At 41.9% G+C, this 18,799-nt stretch overlaps 1 protein-coding gene across 1 annotated transcript; it reads right to left on the minus strand.

The window, feature by feature from the left end:
• Window positions 1-5,822: 5,822 nt before the first annotated feature.
• arl16 (ADP-ribosylation factor-like 16) lies at window positions 5,823-10,851 on the minus strand. The gene is made up of 5 exons (XM_039740562.1): window positions 10,562-10,851; window positions 10,364-10,422; window positions 9,638-9,754; window positions 6,827-6,942; window positions 5,823-6,108 (listed from the first exon to the last, which is right to left on the minus strand). Exons 1-5 carry the CDS (start codon window positions 10,620-10,622, stop codon window positions 5,943-5,945), a joined length of 519 nt encoding a protein of 172 aa, XP_039596496.1. The 5' UTR covers window positions 10,623-10,851; the 3' UTR covers window positions 5,823-5,942.
• Window positions 10,852-18,799: the final 7,948 nt, after the last annotated feature.

An 18,799-nucleotide genomic window follows, 5' to 3' on the forward strand; every position in this document is an offset into this window, starting at 1 on the left:
CTAATCCCACCTACTATGTTAATATTAAAATCTATTTATCTATATATCTCAGTCAATCAATCATTGAGTTTATTTTATGTATCTAGCTAGCTATCTATCATACAATGTCCTTATCTCTCTATATCATATAGCACCTTTCATGCCTATCTATCTATCATATAGTGCATTTAATCTCTACTATATAGCACCTTTCATGTCTGTTTATCTATCATATAGTGTATTTCATCTCTATTATATAGCGCCTTTCATGTCTGTTGTGGCAGACAGCTGGGGTCCATCCCCAGCCGGGACACCCATTGGCTATATGTCCAGGGGAGCAGCCATGGACTGTGCAATACCTCCCCCTGGACACTAGATGGCAGCCCCCCTAGGTTGGAGCGGTGCCTCGGTTTCCCGCAGGGCACAATGGGAATTGGAGTTGGGCGCCGCCAGGGGGGTGCCGCAGCTGGGACTCCTGAGCCCTTAAGGGCAGTGTATTCGCCACACCTGGACTATAAAAGGGGCCAGCAGCCACCACTCAGGAGCCAGTCGGTAGGAGGAGTACCACGCTTGCCAGGAGGAGTGGTGATGCAAAGGAGGCTCTGTGTGTTGGTGTTTTTTGTGTGCTTGGGACGTGTTGTGCCTGTGGGACATGGGGTAGACGTGCACCACAGGTGAAGAAAAATAAAAGTTTTTGGTTTATTTCAACATGCCTCTTTTGTGAGTCTGTGTCGGGTCAGGCACCTACAGCATATAGCGCCTTTGTTACACTGTCTATCTATCATATACTGCTTTGCACATCTATCTATCATATAGTGCATTTCATCTCTATCTGTTATATAGCGCCTTTCATCTTTCAAACCTTCTCCAGTCCACCCAGTCACAATCCCTAACGTGTTGCCCAATATCAGGCATAGTTCTCACGAGTTCTTCACTCTTTGGCAGTCACCCATCTAGCAGATGTTCTTCTCACCCCCTTTTTGCTCAATCCCCATATCTCATGCTTCTTAACGGCATCAAGACGTGCGGACGTGAGGTGTTTTTTTTCTTTGCAGCTGTTTCCATTGGTCACAGCTTCAGTCCTCGGGTTCCTGGTTTGTACCGTCTGTACGGCCATCTTCATTCCGTTTTGTTCTCTCTGTATCATCGCTATTATGACTTTAAGCATTTTCTAATCTCCTGAATATTACGGTTTCCCTGATTTTTCTATTGATTAAATTATTACTTGGACCAGTTGTTTATTTTCCTGCAGCCAACCTGACTGTGGGCACTCGGTGACAGAATGTGTCTTACATGAAGCAATGGTCAGTCAGACTGAGCTCCGGACAGCTTTGTGGAGATGGGAGAAAAACACCCAGAGAGACAACCATCACTGCAACACTTCACTAATGTGGGCTTTATGACAGAGTGGCCAGAAAACACATGAAAGACCACTTGCAGTTTGCAGAAAGGCACCTGAAGAACTCTTAAGAGTGTGAAGAACAAGATTCTCTGGCCTGACGAAACCAAGAATGAATTGTCTGACCTCAATTCTAAAATGCTACGTCTGAAGGAAACCAGGCACTGTTGTGACATGTGACATGCCTCTCTAGCATGGCGGTGGTGGCGCGGCATCAGGGTCTGGGAAACTAGACAGGGTTGATGGAAAGCTAAATGGAGCAAAGTTCATGAAAATCTGCCCAAAGTCCCCCGAGCACTTGGGACCTCAGACCGGGCTGAAAGTTCACAAAGCAAAGAAAACACAGGAGGAGCGGCTGAGGTTCAACTCTATGAATGTCCTTGAGCTGCCCAGATCTGAACCCAATCAAAAATCTCTGGAGAGACCTGAAAACTGACATCCATCATTCGTCTCCATCCAGTTTGAGAGATCCTGAGAGGACCCACGGCAAAGAATGGCAGAAAATCCCCAAATCCAGGAGTGTGAAGCTGCTCTCTCCTTCCACTGCCTCAACTTCAACCAAGTAAATCTCTAGAGAAGGCAGTCATTATGCAGCTAAATAAGCACCTCAATAAACCTGCTATTCTTGATACGTTTCACTCGGGTTTCAGAACAAATCACAGCACAGAAACTGCACTCGTTAAAGTAGTCAATGACTTGCGGGTAAATGCAGACAGAGGCTGTTTATCTGTTCTCATCCTCTTAAATCTGAGTGCCACATTTGACACCATTGATCACAACATTCTTAGAAATCACCTTAGTCAATGGGTGAGCCTCTCTGGCAGCATCTTAAATTGGCTTGAATCCTACCTGGCAGGGAGACAATTCTTTGTTAGTTGTGGAGATTATAGTTTAAAGACACACGATATTCTATGTGGTGTTCCACAAGGCTCTATCCTGGGTCCGCTGCTCTTTTCGATTTACATGCTTCCCTTAGGTCAGATTATCTCGGGGCATAACGTGAGCTACCATAGCTATGCTGATGACACGCAGCTGTATTTATCAATAGCACCTGATGACCCCGACTCTGTTGATTCACTGACACAATGTCTTACTTGTGTTTCTGAGTGAATGAGTAGTAATTTTCTCAAGCTAAAAAAAGAAAAAAATGAAATTTTAGTGATTGGCAATAATGGATATAATGAGGGTATTAGAAATAAACTTTGATGCATTAGGATTAAAAGTCAAGATGGAGGTAAAGAATTTAGGGCAGCGCTTCCCGATTCATTTTACCCTTGCACCCCCTTGGTTTGAAAAGAAGTTATGAAAAAATATGAGTTCATATGATAGTTCATAATACCCACGCAGCACTAAGTGCTCGTAAGAGCGGAAGTCATCCATTTTAATAAGCAGCGAATTGCACTGATACAAAATAGCCTGCCCATTTAATTATTTAGGAATGGATAGATAAATTAAGATTTTGTACAAATAATGTTTTTCATTTTTCTTCCTCGATGGATTCTGGCACCTCCAGCAACAGCTGCGAGCACCCCCAATCGGGAAGCGCTGATTTAGGGGTAACTGTTGACTGTGATCTGAGTTTAAAATCGCATATTAGATGATCACAATCACCCTAACCCTAATCAGATCACTAGGACAGCATTTTTTCACTTAAGAAATATAGCAAAAGTTATGACACTGAAAAATGCTGAGAAATGAGTTCACGCTTTTGTTTTCAGTCGACTAGATTACTGTAATGCACTCCTCTCAGGACCACCCAAAAAAGACACAAATAGATTACAACGAGTGCAGAATGGAGCTGCTAGAATCTTAACTAGGAAAAGAAAACCCGAGCACATCACCCCAGTCTTAGTGTCACTACACTGGTTACCGGTGTCATTCAGAATTGACTTTAAAATACTGCTTATGGTTTACAAAACCTTCAATAATCTACTCCTTCTTATATATCGGAGTGTCTGACACGTTATATTCCAAATCGTAACCTTAGATCCTCAAATGAGTGTCTCCTTAGAATTCCAAGAACAAAACTTAAAAGAAGTGGTGAGGCGGGCGGCCTTCTGCTGCTATGCACCTAAAATCTGGAATAGCCTGCCAATAGGAATTCGCCAGGCTGATACAGTGGAGCTCTTTAAAACACTGCTGAAAACACATTACTTTAACATGGCTTTCTCATAACTTCATTTTAATTTAATCCTGATGCTCTGCATATTAAATTAATTATCATTACTAATCATGGTGGTTCCAAAATCTGCACCAACCCCTACTCTCTCTTCTGTTCTTTTTCCGGTTTTCTGGGGTGGCATCCTGCGCCACCACCGCCTAATCAAAGCACTATGATGTCCCTACATTGATGGATTGAAGGCCAGAAGTCCACATGACCATCATCATCATCAAGTCCTTCCATGAGAACCCTGAATACAATGAGGACTGATCATTTATGTTAGGTAGAATGCCTAGAGGGGGCCTCAGAACCCCTGCAGATTTTATTTTTTCTCCAGCCGTTTGGAGTTTTTTTGTTTTTTCTGTCTTCCCTGGCCATCGGACCTTATTTTTATTCTATGTTAATTAGTGTTCTTCGATTTTAATTCTTCGTCTCTTTTCTCTTTCTTCATCTTGTAAAGCACTTTGAACTACATTATCTGTATGAAAATGTGCTATAGAAATAAATGTTGTTGTTGTTAAAGGAGAGAGAGATGGTAGAGCTCTGCCAATATCTACAGACAATCGTTGATGACGTGCTAAACCAGGGGTACCCAGCTCCGGTCCTGGTGGGCCGCAGTGACTGCAAGTTTTCATTCCAACCCTTTTCTTAATTAGTGACCTGTGTTTGCTGCTAATTAACTTCTGTTGAATTCATTTGAACTGACGTGCTGACGGCCTCTTAACTGTTTCTTTTTCTTCAATTAGAAGCCAAACAATAAGGAGAAACAAAGCCAGTACAACGTGTGTCCATCATACAATATCTGAAAATAAAGAAAGGTGAAGGTCTTGGGAATGTCGATCTGCTCAGGTCCCCAAAACATTTTACCAGTGTGCGCTTAGAAAAGTGAAAATCCACAATTTCGGACAGGTCTGCTGTTACACAATGAGAGCAGCAACAAGCCATGGAATTAAAGAACGGGTTTAATTAACCACAAGTCTCGGCGCCAAATGAAGAAACTGGTTGGAGTTTGAGGCCCTGACTTAGGTGGTCTTCTGTTGGCTCCCTCACCTCACATTTCATTTCTCTATGGGTGCCATTTAAGGAAAGAAATTAAGCAACTCAGAAGAATGATGAAGAAATTCAGGGGAACAAATCTTAAAACAGCAATTCAATTAAAATGAATTGAAAACGAATTAGCAGCACAAACAGGGCACTCATTAAAAAAACAAAAAAGGGTTAGAATGAAAACCTGCAGCCACGGTGGTCCTCCAGGACCCCCTGCTCTATATGATAACACCGGTGGTCAGTTGTGTTATTTTCTTGCAGCTCAGTACCAATGGCTCCTGCTTTTGTACTTTTCCTGCTGCAAACGCATTCCCCTCTGGGATTAATAAAGGCTACCCGACCTGATCCTCGGAGGTCGTTATACCACATGACAGGTCAAAAGGTCCTGCAGGAAACCCAATTCCTCATCAGATGAAAAACCCTCAATAAAGTTGCTCTTTCAAAAAGTTTCTCGGTTCCAGAGTTTCTTTGTTCCTACGTTTGGCTCTGAATTATGGCTTTGACGCTCAAGTTTTTGATCTCCTGCTTTTGACCCTTCATCTGCTAGCTCGTATTCTCTGGGTCACCCGTCGGCTTGCTGTCATTAACAGCGTTGGACCTAAAAACCTGAACATCAATAAAGAAGAAGGGAGGCCTCCGAAAGACCATAAAACACAGAAAAGTTTTCACTGGCCAGCCCAGAAGAGGCTCACTCAAGCCAGCCAGTCCCCCAACATGGCTGTTAATGGGGAGCTGAATTTAAAAGTTCAGGCAAATGCCATTCATTTCCAAACTTCACAAAGGGTGAGAAACCATAAAAACTATGGCATGTAATCAAATAAGGCCACCAGAACATTAATAAAAAGAAGGTATTTATTGAAGGAGACAAACAATAGACACATATAAACAACAAATGCTTAAATGAGTTGCCTTAAAGATAATCTCAAAACACTGGCCAAAGAGCAGAATCTAGACGAAGAAGCAAAATAATCACAAAATACCCTAAAAGTCCAAATGAAGCAGCAATACTTACAATTAATTCCTTATCAACTCAATTTTTCTCTTTCTGTCCAACTTATTAAAGCAGAGGGAGGACCCAGCGGCAGTGACATCATGGTGACCCCGCCTCCTGGAGCTCCACCCACACAACACAGAGAATGACAGCAAATTTAAAGAAACAGAACATAAGAAATAAATAAATCAAACAGAAATAAAAAAAAAAACTAAACAATGAAAACCAATAAATCAAAAGTAACAAAAATAACAATTAAATAAAAAATAAGAAGAAAAAGCCCAATAGTGTAGATTTGTAGGCTGTCACGGCATTAAAACATCATTGCGTTTAAAGTGCTGTTGCAGACCCTTTTTTGTGTTCCTTCACCTCCTCTGAGCGGACTGCAGCCAAGCGAGAACGTCCTGAAGTCCCTGCCCGCTCCGGGCGCTCATTTCCAGCACCGTGATTGATTGCTTGGCACAGGAGATGATGCTGTCCAGTCGAAACAAAGATTTCATTTCCAGCAGAGACACGGGGCAGGGCAGGTCACTGAAAAAGGTGCGGAAGAATGAGGAACAGGATGAAAGAAAACCAAGTGACAGACAAGGGAGTGATTTAAAGACTTAACATGCTACTCGACGATAAGCACAAACCCCTACTTGAGGGGGAAAAAAAGGGGGTTTGCTTGGCTACAGCAAGCCAAGACTGCAAGAAACAGCAAAGGGCAAATTTAGTTTAATTGAATCTGAATTTAAATTGAATTGAATCTTAAAGCAGGATTTTAGCAGGATACCATTACATCACAATATTCAAATCGCTTTATTATTATGTTATTATATAATAAAGTCAGGGAATGTGGACTTTGGACTTCAAACCCTGAGGTTGTGGGTTCAAATTCCAGTACTGACACTATGTGACCCTAAGCAAATCATTTTACCTGCCTGAGCTTCAACTGGAAAAACAGAAGAAATTAAACCAATTGTATCTCAAACTGGCTGTGCTACCCATCTAAAGTGCAAATGTTTGTGATGCACCATCTGTTGAAACGATAAATGTTACGTACCATCTGTTGAAACGATAAATGCAACACATTTCACTACTACAAGTGTTTGTGATGCACCATCTGTTGAAATGTCAGACAAAAGCCATCGGATGGACACACAGACACTTATCCTTTAATTAAGGTGGATATTGTATTTAACTAATAAGCAAATTACACCTTTATTTTTTTCCAGCACATGGTGCTTGTAAAATAAAGTACACTTACATTTTATTAAAGAGAATCAAGACTGTGGCCGATTCAAGAGCTGGCGCAGAGAGGACTTCCAGTAGCTGAATGCAGGATGAGGAGATCTGGAAGGGGTTTGCAGCATCGATCACAAACTAAAGGGAAAGACAACAGGACCAACAGGTAAGTCTGGATGTGGTAAAACAAAAAAATGACCAAAAAGAGCAACATCACAAACTGCCATCTGGTAGCGCTGTGGCCTAGCGGTCAAGGTAATTACCAGGTAATCAGTTTAACCCCCATTCTTCTTCTTTGGGCTGCTCCTGTTACAAGTTGTCACAGCAGATCATCTTTTTCCATCTCTTCCTGTCCTCATCATTTTGTTCTGTCACACCCATCACCTGCATGTCCTCTCTCACCACATCCATAAAACTTCTCTTAGCCTTTCCTCTTCTCCTCTTGCCTGGCAGCTCTATCCTTAGCACCCTTCTCTCATTATACCCCTCATCTCTCCCCTGCACATGTCCAAACCAACGCAATCTCGCCTCTCTGACTTTGTCTCCAAACCGTCCAACCTGAGCTGACCCTCTAATGTCCTCATTTCTAATCCTGCCCGTCCTCATCACACCCAATGCAAATCTTAGTATTTTTAACTCTGCCACCTCCAGCTCTGTCTCCTGTGCCACCGTCTCCTGCCCATACTGTATAACATGGCTGGTCTCAGTACCATCCTGTAGACCTTCCCTGTCACTCTTGCTGATACCCGTCTGTCACAAATCACTCCTGACACTCTTCTCCACCCACTCCACCCTGCCTGCACTCTCTTCTTCACCTCTCTTCCACAATCCCCGTTACTCTGTACTGTTGATCCCAAGTATTTAAACTCATCCACCTTTGCCAACTCTACTCCTTACATCCTCACCATTCCACTGACCTCCCTCTCATTTCACACACATGTATTCTGTCTTGGTGGTCCAACTGACCTTCAGTCCTTCAAATGTGGACAACAATACAAATCAGTTTAATCCCCATTAGTGACCCATAAACCAGAGCTCACACCTTAGAAGGAGGGCTTCAACTGTACTGTATGTGTAAACTGGTGTTATCTGTGGAAAGACAATAATTAAAAGCAGAAAAGTGAGGTCCACCACACTGACACCAGATGCCATTTAGAGCGGGTCTCTTCACGTGCTGCATTCCATTTTTATTGGCAGGATTGTGAGAATGGTTACTGACAACCCACAGATCACCTCCAAAGACCTGCAGGAACATCTCACTGCAGATGGTGTATCTGTACATCGTTCTACAATTCAGCGCATTTGTATGGCAGGGTGATGAGAAAGAAGCCCTTTCTGCACTCACACCACAAACAGAGTCACTTGTTGTATCAAATGCTCATTTAGACAAGCCAGATACATTTTGGAGCAAAGTGCTTTGGACTGATGAGACAAAAACAAAAAGCGCTTTGCATGGCGGAGGAACAACACCGCATTCCAAGAAAAACACCTGCTACCTCCTGTCAGATTTGGTGGAGGTCCCATCATGCTGTGGGGCTGTGTGGCCAGTTCAGGGACTGGGGCCCTCGTTAAAGTCGAGGGTCAGATGAATTCAACCCAATATCAACCAGTTCTTCAGGATAATGTTCAAGCATCAGTCACAGAGTTGAAGTTACACAGGGGTTGGATATTCCAACAAGACAATGACCCAAAACACAGTTGGAAATCTACAAAGGCATTCATGCAGAGGGAGAAGTTCAATGTTCTGGAATGGCCGTCACAGTCCCCTGACTTGAACATCATCGAAAATCTATGGGATGGTCTGAAGCAGGCTGTCCATGCTCGGCAGCCATCAAATTGAACTGAACTGGAGAGATTTTATATGAAGACTGGTCACAGATACCTCCATCCAGAATCCAGACACTCATCAAAGGCTATAGGAGGACAGCGTCGAGAGGCTGTTAGATTGGCAAAAGGAGGCTCAACTAAGTACTGATGTCATATCTATGTTGGGGTGCCCAGATTTATGCACCTGTCTAATTTTGTTATGAGGTGTATTGCATATTTTCTGTTAATCCAATAAACTTAATGTCACTACTGAAATCCTACTGTTTCCATAAGGCATGTCAGATATTAAAAGGAAGTTGCTACTTTGAAAGCTCGGCCAATGAGAAAGAAAAATCCAAAGCATTAAGAGGGGTTCCCAAACTTTTTCATATGACTGTATGACTGGCCCCTTGTCAAAACCTGAGCAAGTCAATTGACCTGCCAGTGAAAAATACAGAAACGACTCATCCATCCATTCTCTAACCCACTACTTCAGGATGAGGTTGTGGGGCAGCTGGAGCCTAACCCAGCAAAAATCAGACGCAAGGCAGGAACAACTTTTTTGTCCCACTTTTTTTTTATGCCTATGTAAGTTTCTGTTTTGCTATTAAAACAGGGGTCCCAATGCTCTCCTGTGCCTGGATGCCTATGATGCTGTTAAGATGGCCCTGCTGGACAGGGTGGACACACATGCATCAGGGGTCGATTTGGCATCAAGTCATCCTAACCTGCAGGTCTCTGGAAACCCAAGCAGGCACAGGGAGAGCATGCAAACTCCATGAAGGGGCTCCTGGGACTGGAACCCTTCTTACTGTACTACCACTGCACCACCTTACTGCCCAGGAAAGGTACTACATAAATAAAATGTATAATTGTGGTCACTTCTGCTACGATAATACATTTCCTAAATATCAAACAATACTAAATACTAATAATAAAAATAACAATTAGAAATGGATGCAACATCACGCAGATAGCATCTTATTTAAAGCTCAGTATGAATTATGATCTCAAGGTTATTACTTACAATAACAGAGTCGAAGTCTTCATAATAACTGGGCCATATTGGTGCCATGCAGCCCCCCATTTCTCTCAGTGTAACCTTCTTCTTATCAACGACAATGTCCGTCAGATTTGTGCCCACCTAAAGAAAGAGCACAAATTACACCAAATAAGCAGAGTCCATGCATGCCACCTTTTTTATTTCTGAACTGATCACTCGGGTTATGAAATGCAGTGAATGCTAAGGCACTTGACATATCCGGCCGCAAATTTGAAATTGAATAAATCTGCTTTAGGGCGAATATGGCGGCTCATGTGTGGGCTTTGTCACAGATCTGTTATATAACTGCCCTCCAGGTCAGAAATTGAAAGTACACACCACAATAACTTTGACTTCCCTTGATTTAGTGCCGTGAAAGCTTCCGTTTGCCTGCAACGGTGTAACTTTTAAAATAAAACTACTGTGGCAGAATTTAAACGTTGCGCAAATTTACTAAATGATGTTTCCGGTAAATGTCATTTGAGGACTTGTTCAAAAAGCGGACGCCATCAGTATACACCAGGGTTCAACTTTAAGATTAGACACCCTTACACTATTTTAAGATTAGGCACTTAATCTAAATAATAAGATTAGGGTCCCATGTGTACCTGGTTTTACCCTACGAACCTTAAGTTTAAAGACCTGTCATTTGCATTTATTTTACTTATCGATTTATTCAGCACTACAATAATTTAAAGGTGAGTTTCTTACTGTCGGTAACGTAGCCGGTGGATTCCCGAGCTCCGCGCCGCTGTCCTGCGCGCTTATCTGTGAAGCAAGAAGTTAAGGAATTAATGCAAAAGACTTAAACAGAATTTTGCACATCAATGAGCAGGACTCGGAGACTCTCTGTGAAGGCCACCTCAGCATGAAACGGCAATCGGAAAAGCACAGATTTAAAAAGGATATTCTGCAGTCTTTTCAATAGCAGCGTCTTTCCGACTCCAGTGGCCCCGAGCAGCAACGGCATGGCTAGCAGACGTTTCTAAAACGTGCGAGTTTTCCTAGGATCAGTCGCCTTGTTCTGTTACGCTATAAAAAATGTAAAACCCAGCTGCACGAAACATGTTAAGAAAAATGTAATAAATGATAGCACAGGAGTGCTAATCCTTAATAGGATATGCAACAGAAACGTCAAACCGTTTCGTAAACAATAAACGAAATAGCGGAAACGCGCGCGTAGCAGGAAACACACTGATGGGAGCCATGGTTACGAGAAAAGACCGCCTACTATACCACTATGCGAACAGTTGATTGGCTAAGGTGTGCGCCTGCGAGTCAGTACCACACTCTGATTGGTTGAAACGTTAGAGAAACCTTTCCCAAGAAATACAGAAAAGGGCCAGCAGGATCCCTGATGCTGTTCTCCTAAAACGATAACGAGTCAGCCTCTCAAGCACAGGGGGTGTTAAACTCAAATCCTAGAGGCTCGCACTGCCATCATAAAAATAAAGTTGCCAAAGCGATGCCATTAGGCAAGGATTCCCAGATTCAGTGCTGGAGTAGCACCGCGGTTACTGGTCTTCCTTCCATCCAATTTCACAAATCAGTGGGTCACGCTTACTGTATATCTCATCGATCTAATTGTTTAGCAAGCCTTTTTTTCTTATTCTGCATTCAGAAAAGAACTCTAGAATAGGGTTGCCAGACGTCCCTTATATACGGGACATGTCCCACATTTGATAATTGTGTCGGCTGTCCCGTACTGACCTTTCAGGGACACCCAAATGTCCCTATTGAAAAATTCATTTTCAAATTTCGTAATAAAACATATATTTTTTTACTACCTTCTTACGGTACTTAGTTGTAACTTTATAAGTAATTTTATTTTATTTTCCCAAATTCTCTTGTTGAAAATAATCCAAATTTTAACGAGGAAACTCGTGTTTGCTGCCTGTTTGCAACTTGTTGAGTTGGTGTGGTCGGCTGAGGACAGCGACACTCTTAGCGTTTTGCTTTCCAGCCGCGCTGCTGTGTAGTTCTGGATCAGCTTTGCAACATACAGTGACTGTCAAAAAAGTGTGTTGTTACTACTTGCCATGGCCCAATTTTTTTTCTAACTTAAAAACTAATCCATCCATCCATCCCAAGATGCCAAAACGTAAGTGTACATTTCGTCATGAATATTCCAGCGAATGGACATTTATCAATCAAGGCAGAAGCTGTTTTGAAGCAAACTGTGGTGTATGTAATTGCACTTTCAGTAAGTAATTTTCAGATGTTTTTACTTTTGTTTTCCACGTAACCCGCTTGCTTTATGTTTTTAACTCATGTCTCTACTTTTATATGATATATTGGTCTGGGTGTGTAGGGGGCATGTATAAATCTATATATATTGTAATATAGAGGGAGATTTTAAGAGAGTCTCGTATTTCTAATTATGTAATCTGGCAATCCTACTCTGGTATAATATTTGCACTTGGAAGAAATTCAAAAACGTGTTTTCTTTGTCACCATTTTAAACACGTAACTTTCTTTTACATTTTATTTTAAGTCATCTTATTTCTATAGAGTTTGCTCCTTAAATTGTATCCAGATACTGACAGTTAGTGAGTAGCAGTGCAGACGCGGGTGCAAATGACCCTGAATGTTAAAGCAGAGCCAGCCACTACTTCATCTCTGTGCTAATTAGTAATAATAGACTTAATTAAGTGGTCCTCAAGTTCAGTCCTGGGGGACCACTTTAACTGCAAGTGTTCATCCCATCCACCTCTTACTTCTAACTGGACTCTTACCTTTATTAAACAAGGTGTGTTTTTTCCCAGTTTCTGTCTTTGTTTGTGTCAGCCCAGAAATTCCAAAATGGGTTTGCTAATCTTTTAGGCGAATGTAACAAGTATTTGTGTGTGTGTGTGTTTGTGATATAAATTATTGTCCTTTTTCTTGCTTTTTTAAGATTCTTTCTTTTTTTATGTTCTCATTTAAGCCTTTTCTTATTAATCGGCTTACAGGTGAATTTTATACTGAAATAGCTGCTTTCCTTAAGTATTCAGTGTTATTTGCATCTGTGTCTGTACTGCTCATCACTAATTGACAGTATTTGGATTCATTTAAGAGGGTAAAATCCACAGGAAAGGATTCATTAAAAAGAATATGGCAAAAGAAAGATAATATTTAAAGATATGGCTATACATTTTGGAAAATTGTTTATAGGATAACTGTGCGGAGAATATTTCTAAACAGTGTGGGAGAGTTTATAAGGGCTTAAAATATATAAAAATAACCATACAAACATATTGTTTCTAACTTTGCGGATATTTTGGGGGGGGGCTCTGGAACGCATCCCCCGCGATTGAGGAGGGATTACTGTATATGTAAATATACTAGGACATATTTCCGATTGAAAAATAAGAGAAGAAAAGGTCTAAATAAACATGTACATCATTTTTAACATCAGACTGACTCTGTGTTGCAGTGCTAGCAGTGCTGCCTTGCCTAACGGAGACCGGCGTTCACGTCACTATTTCCTACATGAAGTTTGAATGTTCTTCCTGTGTCCAGGTGGGTTTTCTCCCACAATTCATACGCATGCAGGTTAGATGAATTGCCATTGCTAAATTGGCCCTGGTGTGTGTGTGTGTTTTCACCCTGAGATGGACTGTATGAAAGTTCCTGCCTTTATGCCCAATATCAGACGGTTGTGACGAGTGCCCTCTTCTAGACGGTGGTGTGCTGGGGAGGCAGCATAAAGAAGAGGGACGCCTCACGCCCGGACAAACTGGTGAGGAAGGCAGGCTCTATTGTAGGCACGGAGCTGGACAGTTTGACATCCGTGGCAGAGCGACGGGCGCTGAGCAGACTCCTGTCAATCATGGAGAATCCACTGAACAGGATCGTCTCCAGACAGAGGAGCAGCTTCAGCAACAGACTGCTGTCACCATCCTGCTCCACTGACAGACTGAGGAGACCCCAAACTATGTGACTTGGGGGTAAACATTAACATTACACAAAGTTATTGTCTGTTATACTTCCATTGTTATCACCCTTTAATTTAATATTGTTTTTTTATCAGTAATAATAATAATAATAATAGATTTTATTGGGGCGGCACGGTGGTGCAGTGGTAGCGCTGCTGCCTCGCAGTTAGTAGACCCGGGTTCGCTGGAGTTTGCATGTTCTCCCCATGTCTGCGTGGGTTTCCTCCGGGCACTCCGGTTTCCTCCCACAATCCAAAGACATGCAGGTTAGGTGGATTGGCGATTCTAAATTGACCCTAGTGTGTGCTTGGTGTGTGGGTGTGTTTGTGTGTGTCCTGCGGTGGGTTGGCACCCTGCCCAGGATTGGTTCCTGCCTTGTGCCCTGTGTTGGCTGGGATTGGCTCCAGCAGACCCCCGTGACCCTGTATTCGGATTCAGCGGGTTAGAAAATGGGTGGATGGATGGATAGATTTTATTTATAACGTGCTTTTCATTGACAAAATCTCAAAGTGCTACAACAAGAGCAATAACCACAAAGTTGAAAAGTTTAAAAGACTAGATTAAATTTACAATCTCAGCAGTTATATGCTTTCCTAAATAAAAAAAAAAGTCGTCAAATTTGCTTTAAAAGTGTCCAGCTTTTGTGTAGTTCTCAGTTCAACAGGGAGCTGATTCCAGAGCTGTGGGGCAGCAGAGCAAAAAGCTCGACCCCCCATAGTACGGAGCTTTGTAAGGGGAGTCTGAAGCTGCATGCTGCCAGATGATCTGAGGATCCGATTGGAAGTTTGTAAGTGAATCAAATCTTGAAGATAAGAAGGTGCCTGGCCATAGATACATTTATGGGTTAATAGAAGAATTTTGTACTCAATCCGGGAGGAAACAGGGAGCCAATGAAGTGATTTGAGGATGGGAGTAATATGTTTGAATTTCCTTACTCTTAGTAGGATTCTTGCAGCACTGTTTTGGATATATTGAAGCTTTTGTAATTCCTTGGTATGAATACCCACAAAAAGTCCATTGCAGTAGTCCAGCCTTGAAGAGATAAAGGTATGGACAAGTTTCTCTGCATCTGGGCGGAGTTTGGAGATTTTTCGTAGATGGTAAAACGATGCCTTACACACATGTTTTATGTGGTCACTAAAGGTCAACTGTGGATCAAACCGAACCCCCAGATTAGTGACCGAGGAAGAAAGAGTAATGACCTGGCTGTCAAAAGTGAACTGGAGTATTGGAAAAGAACGAATCTGGTGGGGGGTGCCAACAAGGAGTCCCTCAGTTTTATTGCTATTCAGCTGTAGAAAATTGCTGTTCATCCAAGCCTTTATCTCCTCCAGGCATGTAGTAAGGTGTAATGTGGCCTCTGAAGGATTTGGGGCAGTTTTAATGTAGAGCTGCGTGTCGTCGGCATAACAATGAAAAGATAGTCCGTGTCTGGCAATGACATGCCCAAGAGGTAACATATAGATATTGAAAAGGATAGGACCAAGAACTGACCCCTGCGGGACCCCACATAAGACGGTGGACAGTCTGGAGGAGCAATCTCCCAACGAGACCTGTTCAGTCCTGCCAGACAGGTAGGACTGGAACCACCGTAATGCAGTTCCCGATGTTCTCGATGGAATGATCAACTGTATCGAAGGCCGCTGACAAGTCCAGAAGAATAAGCAGGGATGGTGAGCCTGCATCCGCTGCCATCAGTAGATCGTTTGTCACCCTGAGCAGTGCTGTTTCCGTGCTGTGGGCTGAACGAAAACCTGACTGGAACTTTTCAAACAGATTATTACATGTAAGATGACTCTGGAGTTGAAAGGCAACTGTCTTTTCTATAATCTTTGACACAAACGTCAGGTTTGAGATGGCCCTGTAGTTAGCAAGAACCTCAGGTATGCTGCTGCTGGAGTATGTGAATTTCAAATTGTGGATTAATAAAGTATCTATCTATCACTGCTTGCTGAGACAGGCGCCAGCTTCCCCAAGGCCCAGCTCAGTATATCCATCCATTATCCAACCTGAGTTGGTTTAACAGCAACTGTGCCTGTGGCCTTCCATTTCCTGATTCCATTCCTTACAGTTGAATCTGACAGTTTAAACCTCTGAGATGGCTTTTTGTCACCTTCCCCTAAACCAGGAGACTCAACAATCTTTGTTTTCAGATCTTCTGAGAGTTGCTTTGAGAATCCCATGCTGTCTGTCACTCTTCAGAGGAGAGTCAAAGGGAAGGAAGCACAACTTGTAATTGACCACCTTAAATACCTTTGACCACTCATGATTGGACACCCCTGTCTATGAAGTTCAAGGCTTCACGAGCTCATCCAACCAATTTGGTGCTGCAAGTAATCAGCATTGAGCAGTGACAGGCATTCAAATCAGCAAAATGACAAGGGTGCCCACATTTTTGCACAGCCAGTTTTTCACATTTGATTTCATTTCATACAACTAAATACGGCTTCACTAAAAATCTTTGTTCGGAAAACACCTCACGACACAGATCCAACCATCCATTAACCAACCCGCTATATCCTAACTACAGGGTCATGGGGGTCTGCTGCAGCCAATCCCAGCCAACAAAGGGCACAAGGCAGGAAACAAACCCTGGGCAGGGCGCCAGCCCACCGCAGCAGCAGCAGCTCAGTATAAAGTGACTTTTATAGTGGAAGGATAGACGACAGAAAATTAAATCTAATCAGGTGAACTCATTTCATATCAAGCCATTTCATCTTGTTTTCTTTATTGTAAGGTGTGTTGACTTGGTGAGAAATTTGTATTTTTTTTGCTTATTTTAAGAAATCATGTCAAGTAAATTTTATTTGCCCCGTTAGCAGATTTGTTTCCTAAACAACTCTTGTGTCAAACCTTTTTCTAGTTTTTGTATATGTATTTTTTTTTTTAATTTAAAACAAGAAAGTTGATATTCCATTCATTTACATTGACGTTATCGACATTAAAGTTAGCCTTTGACATCATGAAGTATGGGCTGTACACAGCAAAGTCACAACATTTCATATATATATTTAAATAATGGTGTAAAAATACCTGCTTACCGTGTAAATGTAAAGACCCCTTCTTTAGTCAGTGGTGGGGACTGATGCTGAAAGCTCCTAGTGTTTAGTTCAGCTCTCAGGGGACATACTGTCAGATGATTATTTGTTTCATATAACTCGTTTCCACATATCCGACGAAACACTTAACAGCTCAACCGCAGACCGCAGTACCTAGTACCTGAATACATAAATCGGCAAACCAGCAGTTTACATATACGTACAAAATGAGATATTTCACGCACAAACCGATAATGCACGAACCAATATAGTTCATATGAAAGAAACTAGTACTGTTCACACGTAAACCGATAGTAAATACTCATAAACCAATAGTGTTCACGTGTAAAGCAATAGATCACGCACAAAAGATGATATTGCCTCATAGTGGGAAGGGTTATCTGACTCAAAGCGCGTTATAACGAGTACACTACAGTACTTTCGCCAGCCACTTTCCTGCACTTGCACTACCTAGTGATGGGCCGCTCGATACTCAGGTTTCGACACTGTGTCGAGCTATCGAAGCACTGGAGATCGAAGCACCGCTTCGAGGCTTGCTTCAAATGCGCCCGTCACGTGATTTTGAGCACGCTAGCGTAATGACGTCATTGATATCCGCGCAGTCAGCAGTCGATTTGGTCAGTAACTAGTCTGCTGAAGTGCTTTGGCTCAAAGCGTAAATAGCGGTTGTCTGTGTTATATTGATAAAATACGCTAACCGAGTTCAAATCCTAGTTGGGGCTCGCATATGTTGAAATAAGGATTTTGTATAAAACAGTTAAGTAGTACTTGTTTGAAAGTTAACAAATATATTTTGGAGACATTATGAACGATTTACATGGGGCACCTTTTTCCTCGGTGTGGAATTGTGTCCACCAAGAATCTGTAACAAATCGATGAGCATATTTTGCGTAAGGTAGCACGTATTGTAACAATCCAGAATCTATTCTACCCCATGTCGATCATATCACAGAGGCTAAGAAATGCTTCACTAAAGCCGACGTGGTCATTACACCAGTATATGCGCAAGACATTCCTCATTAAACGTTTTACTATTCAGTGATTCCCAGATCTGTTGCCGATTTGTATTATTGATTTCCAAAAAGCAATGTGAGTAAAAGCGTGTTCTGCATAACTAATCACAATTGTCTTTAAAACAGAATCAGCGCCATCAACAGTGTCTTCTGCAATTTTAGGAAAGCCTTGGGATTTCTGCGTTAATGAGACAAAAAAGTTGTAAAGAAACTTTGCAAATTCATCCAAAGGTGAACGTAAAGATCACTCAAGTACTGAGAAGAAGGAGAAGCTGGATAAGCACATCTGGAGCCAAACTTTCAAAAAAGCACCTGACTTTGTCATGAACATTCCTTTAGTTGTGAATTCATCTTATCAAAGGCTGCGCTGGGGGGGTAAATAAGTAATCTTCCGAAGTGCAGCACAACAGAGTAAATAATTGATGTAAATAGAATTACTGAAAGACTAAGTTTTTGCCGTTTCTGTATTCTTAAACCATCTTCCAGTTACACAATCCCCCGCAGTCAATATCACATTCAATGTTCTCTGCTCCTTAACCTGTCTTGTTACCCAAAGCATCAACACTCAGTTTCATTCAAGGCTTTACCGTCCTTCCTTTCATAGACATAAAATAAAACACATTTCCTCTACATGTCCAATAATAATAGTAAACTTGCAGGAACGAGAAAAGCACAAGATGGGAATATTTATGACAAGAGCCTGGACATCAGGATGAGAATGTGCCTTGTCACCCATTACGTGAGCTCGTCTGCCATCCCTCGGTTACACTGGCACACGTTACACTCGGAGCAAATGCAATGGAGAATATCATTCAATCTATCAATCAACATTTATTTATATAGCACATGTTCATACAAAAATGTAGCTCAAAGTGCTTTACAAAATGAATAGAAAAATAGAAGACACAATAAAAAATAAACAGAAGTCAACATTAATTAACATAGAATAAGTAAGGTCCGATGGCCAGGGTGGACAGAAAAAAAAAAAACTCCAAAGGCTGGAGAAAAAAAAATAAAATCTGTAGGGGTTCCAGACCACGAGACTGCCCAGTCCCCTCTGGGCAATCTACCTAACATAAATGAAACAGTCCTCTTTGTATTTAGGGTTTTCATGGAAGGACCTGATGATGATGGTCACGTAGACTTCTGGCTTTCAGT

The sequence above is a fragment of the Polypterus senegalus genome, chromosome 17 (genome assembly GCF_016835505.1).
Source record: "Polypterus senegalus isolate Bchr_013 chromosome 17, ASM1683550v1, whole genome shotgun sequence".
Classification (NCBI taxonomy): Eukaryota; Metazoa; Chordata; class Cladistia; order Polypteriformes; family Polypteridae; genus Polypterus; species Polypterus senegalus.